Below are 4354 nucleotides of genomic sequence, written 5' to 3'. Positions count from 1 at the left end.
TTTCAGTGGCCAGTGGAATGGAGTTTGGATAGGGCCACTTGTGTTATAGTACTGATGATGATCTAAGTACTATACAATGATGCTCAAGCCCTGGCCTGTGGGCCAGTCTAGCCTGTGGGGCTCCCCACAAGTCAGGAAATCTGGCAGTGGGGGAGCAGCAGCAATTAATACTTCCTCTCCTCCCCACACTGTCAAATTTTTAAGGTTCCTCCCACCCCAAACACACAAAGCCCACTTGGGGCCTGACCACATCCCCTTCTCTGCTCCCACCCCCCTGCAGCTGGGTTTGGACTGAGCCCCACTCCCTCCCCCTGTGTGGCTAGATCAGGTTTGTGCTGCCCACTGCCCTCTATGCAGCTGGCTTGGCCCCAACATACCTTGCCCCATCCTGCACACCAGAGCTAGTCCGCTAGCTGGATTTGACTTGCAGACAGACTGAGCACTGGCCCTCAGGGCCAAAATGTTGGCGTCACTGATCTAAGCCCTTTGGGGTTGGAGTTTGGATAACTACTGCAAGGGAATGGGAAAAGGGATGAATATGAAGCATGTCAGGGCCATTGATAACAGTGTAATAAAGGCTGACAAGGCAAAACTTGATGGTCCTCTTTCTACATTTGTGCGCACATGCAGCACAAAAGTTCATTTTCTAATTAGCGTTATTTATATAGCAAAAGTTTATAGTGATGGGGAATGTGAGTCACAGAAATGGGAGTGATTTAGGAAGAAAATGGGGTTAGCTCAAAAATGACAAAAATGCTTTTATTATGTAGGTCATATTATGGGAACATAAACTTTTTTGGAGGGCCTTGCTCGACTTCAGTAAAAGCATCTGCAAAACTGAAACAACTAGAAGATGAAAATGTAGATGCTATGTTTGTCTTTGTTTCTGATGTTTGGCTGGACCAAGCAGAAGTGTTAGAAAAGCTTCACACTATGTTTTCAGGTAGGTGCAATATTCTGTCTTTTTATGTGGTTCTTAATTTTAAGGAGGTTTAACCCAATTGGCTTGATATAGCTTGGTGCCCGAGCAGTTTAAACATGCTCTTTTGCCAAGAAGTGCTAGTATTTTTATTTAAAGGTGTATTACTAAAACCAATCTGGTATTTTTAAACAGATTCTAAGAAAAGCAATCAGGACTTGTGGCAGAGGTGATATCTTTTATTAGACCAGCTTGATTTTTGCAGAAAAAAGTATTTAATTGCAAGCTTTCAGGTGCAAACAAAGCAATGACAGTCCTGTGGCCACGTAGTTACTGACTGTCTGCTTTTAGAGGTCTCGCTGTCATCATCATGAACGTGTGACTGAACAGTCTGGGAACCACTGCTCTAAGAGGCTGCTACTGCATTTCACAGCTGGTATTATCCTTCTTATTTGGATCACTCTCTAACAGGTTTGAAAATGTTGCATTTTTGCAAAAAGTTTTGAGTTCGCAAACCTCTCCATGTGTCACTTCATACCTGTATTGTTTTGAATTATATCCATTTTGCATAGTGTGGCAATAGTGTTATGTTAGCACACGACTGGCCATGGATATTTACAAATGGCTCCTGGTACAAAAAGGTTGAGAACCACTGAACTAGATGACTTCCTGAGATCTCTTCCAACCCTCGTTTTCTGATTCTATACTTTGTTAGAATCCAAAACTCCCTTCTGAACTTTGGCTGGTTTTACCTGTGTCAAGGCACTGTTTGTGCCTGCCAGTTCAAGGGCCTGAAGACAGCAGCTGGCAGGTGCCTGATGAGGGCAGCCATTTTAGATCCAGGGTTTCCCATATAAACAGGGCATTTTGCTGGTGGAAGGCCAGGTCACAACATTGCCTGGCTGCAGGTACCAACTGGAGGTAAGGGCAGGAGCTGTAGGGGTTGGTCAGGAGGCTCCTGGCCCTGGGCATGACCTCAAACTGCACCCTGCTGGTAGTGGGTGGCCTGGTGGGGCTCTTAGTGGCGCAGGAGCCCCCAGGAAATGCAAGGCCAGTTGTCACAGGCCAGCTGGGCACTGTGAGTGTATTAGTTTTATCACGGGCCAACTGGGCTGTTTGATTTAGTTTCAGATCGAGGAGGCAAAAGTTGGGAGTGGAATAAAGGCAAATTTATTATAGCTTACACACACACAACAGTTAACAGAAAGATAAATGCGATAAGCAGATAAGGCAGTATAAAAGAGCTAATAGTAAAATAATAATAACGGATAGATAGACAGATAGATAGATCAATCTGTCGCAGGCCAACTGGGCACTGCGAGGGTATTAGCCACACTGGGCTGTTCAAAACAACAGATAGACAGACATGGGTTGGCAATTTATCGATAGTCCCTCAATGCCAGGTGTGCGCCAAGTGATTCCAGCCAAGTCAGGCGTCCCTGACGATCGACGCTGTCAGAGGGCTTACCGGGGAAGGTCCCTTGCCCAGGTTCCGACCCTCACTCACACCGGGAGTCTGGGGTCCGGGCGTGGGACAGAAATGACCGTTCTGTTCCCTCCTTCCTGCTGGTTACCTGATGCATGTGTTTTTTATACCTAGTCTTATGTTAATCTGTTGGCCTCAGGGCCACTCACAGTATTGCCCTATAGCTGTTACCCTATGGGATTGAAAGGTGTTAAAATTATCATAAAAGGTTACTACCCAGACTCAGGTTTATCCGATAAGCAAATTATGATGCAGTACCTTTAGGTTTGAAACTGACATCGCTCCTCCTAAATCCCAACCCCTTTTAGGCTTCAGTTGAATATGCTTTCTTGGGATATGCTTTCCTGGAATGTGTTTGGGTGTGCCTAGCAGTTAGATCCAGTTTTTATCGCTAAGGCTGAACCCTGAGCAAAAAACCGTTAGGCCAGCTAATCTCACAGCGATAGCTTTGCCTCTGGGCCCCAGTCAGTTCCATGAACAGTTAATTTATCAGTTTGGTTAAACTTATGACAGACAAGTTACATTTGCAGTTTACAAACTTGCAAGCTTATATTAACTGATATTACCTATTTAGGCAAAATACCAAATGCCTCCAAGAAGCACATATTATTGCTTATTAATCCCTCTGGTTCTGGCTATCACACCAGTGACCACCCTGTTGAAAGGTGGATCGGGGCGCCTCAACCCCAGCTCCCACCTTTGGGTCAGGACATCGGAGGTAGAAGGGGGTCAGGCATGGCTATGGCCACCTGAGCCCACCTGAGGAGGGAAGCCCTGAGACCCTGAGTAGAGGGGGTGTTGTGTAAGATCTCAGGGTAGCACCATGACTTGCTGCTCTGGGGGGGCAGTGAGAGTCCCCTGTGAGACCCTGGAGCACCAGTCGTGGTGGGAGTCACCCCATCGCCCCACATCCAGGAAGGGGGTCCCAGAGAGAGTGTGGGGCTAGTGAGGTCGGAAGTAGAGTGTCCCCTCGACTGGTCAGTGCTGGGGCCAGGACCAAGAAGGTCAAAAGGGCCAGGTGCCCACCACGAGGGGCACCCAGAGTTGTGGGCCTGGGGCCCCGCCTGGTCTTGGAGGTGAGGCCAGGGCCTGGGTGGCCAAGGGTCCCGATGGGGGACCACACCCGAGAGGGGAGCCAGCTACAGGGAGCTCAGCAGCCTGAATGAAGGTGGCGTAGTCTGCCTGAGTGGAGGAATCAGAGGAGGTTCCTGCCAGGGGGATTCTGGAGCCTAGTGTGAGGCTGGTGTGACTAATAACATCTGGATGCCATCTGCGAGGCTTGGGCCATGGTGTAGGGGAGGTACGGAGCCACGGACAACTCCGAATATTGGGGTGCAGTAATGAGCAGCCTCTCCCACCTTATTTAACATATTATTATTGCAACAAGGTGTGGCGGGCGAGATAGGCCGGCAGCATGCCCAAAGGCAAGTGGGGGGGGGGCTAGCTGTGGCTAGTGGGGATACCCACATTGCCACATTACCCATAAAAATATGTTATGATTTTGTTCTCAAGACATCCACTGTCAATCAGCATCGTCACGTTAGTAATGTTTACAATGCTTGGATGGTAAATGCTTGAGAGATCTGTGAATTGCCTCGCTTCATTCCAAAAGTGTTTTGGAACAAGGTATACTTTCTGTATTGGATGGAATACAAGTAGTTGAAGGTATAAAAAAGGAGCCATCACTCAAAGGTGGAAAATAACTCTTCACTTATGGAAAATTGGAAACCAGTCACCAAACTCATCTGTCATCGGAAGTTGTGAAAACCAATTCATTCTTTTGACAAATATTGATAGCAACCTTGAAGTGAAGTGAATAAACTTCAGATTGCACGTGATAAAGGGACTCTAATCAGTGAAGTTGTTATATTGAGTCAATGGCATAACTAGGGTGGGGTGAACAGGGCAATGACTTTGGGGGGGGGGGGGGGGGGGAGGAGGCGATGAGA

At 47.5% G+C, this 4354-nt stretch overlaps 2 protein-coding genes across 4 annotated transcripts in view; one reads left to right on the top strand and one right to left on the bottom strand.

The window, feature by feature from the left end:
* The window catches only part of KLHDC1 (kelch domain containing 1), an 84194-nt gene that overhangs the window by 64149 nt on the left and 15691 nt on the right, over positions 1 to 4354 (bottom strand). The window lies entirely within an intron of this gene.
* Positions 1 to 4354, top strand: part of POLE2 (DNA polymerase epsilon 2, accessory subunit) — a 35389-nt gene that overhangs the window by 20055 nt on the left and 10980 nt on the right. For all 3 annotated transcript variants that reach the window (XM_025210022.1, XM_006028593.3, XM_025210021.1), the window contains one exon: positions 771 to 943. In XM_025210022.1, coding sequence (XP_025065807.1) covers positions 771 to 943 — 173 coding nt within the window. The remainder of the gene's footprint in view (positions 1 to 770; positions 944 to 4354) is intronic.

This window comes from Alligator sinensis, unplaced genomic scaffold, assembly GCF_000455745.1.
Source record: "Alligator sinensis unplaced genomic scaffold, ASM45574v1 scaffold564_1, whole genome shotgun sequence".
Classification (NCBI taxonomy): Eukaryota; Metazoa; Chordata; order Crocodylia; family Alligatoridae; genus Alligator; species Alligator sinensis.
Note: the sequence above shows the minus strand (reverse complement) of the source record. Positions and strands in the feature narration are given on the sequence as shown.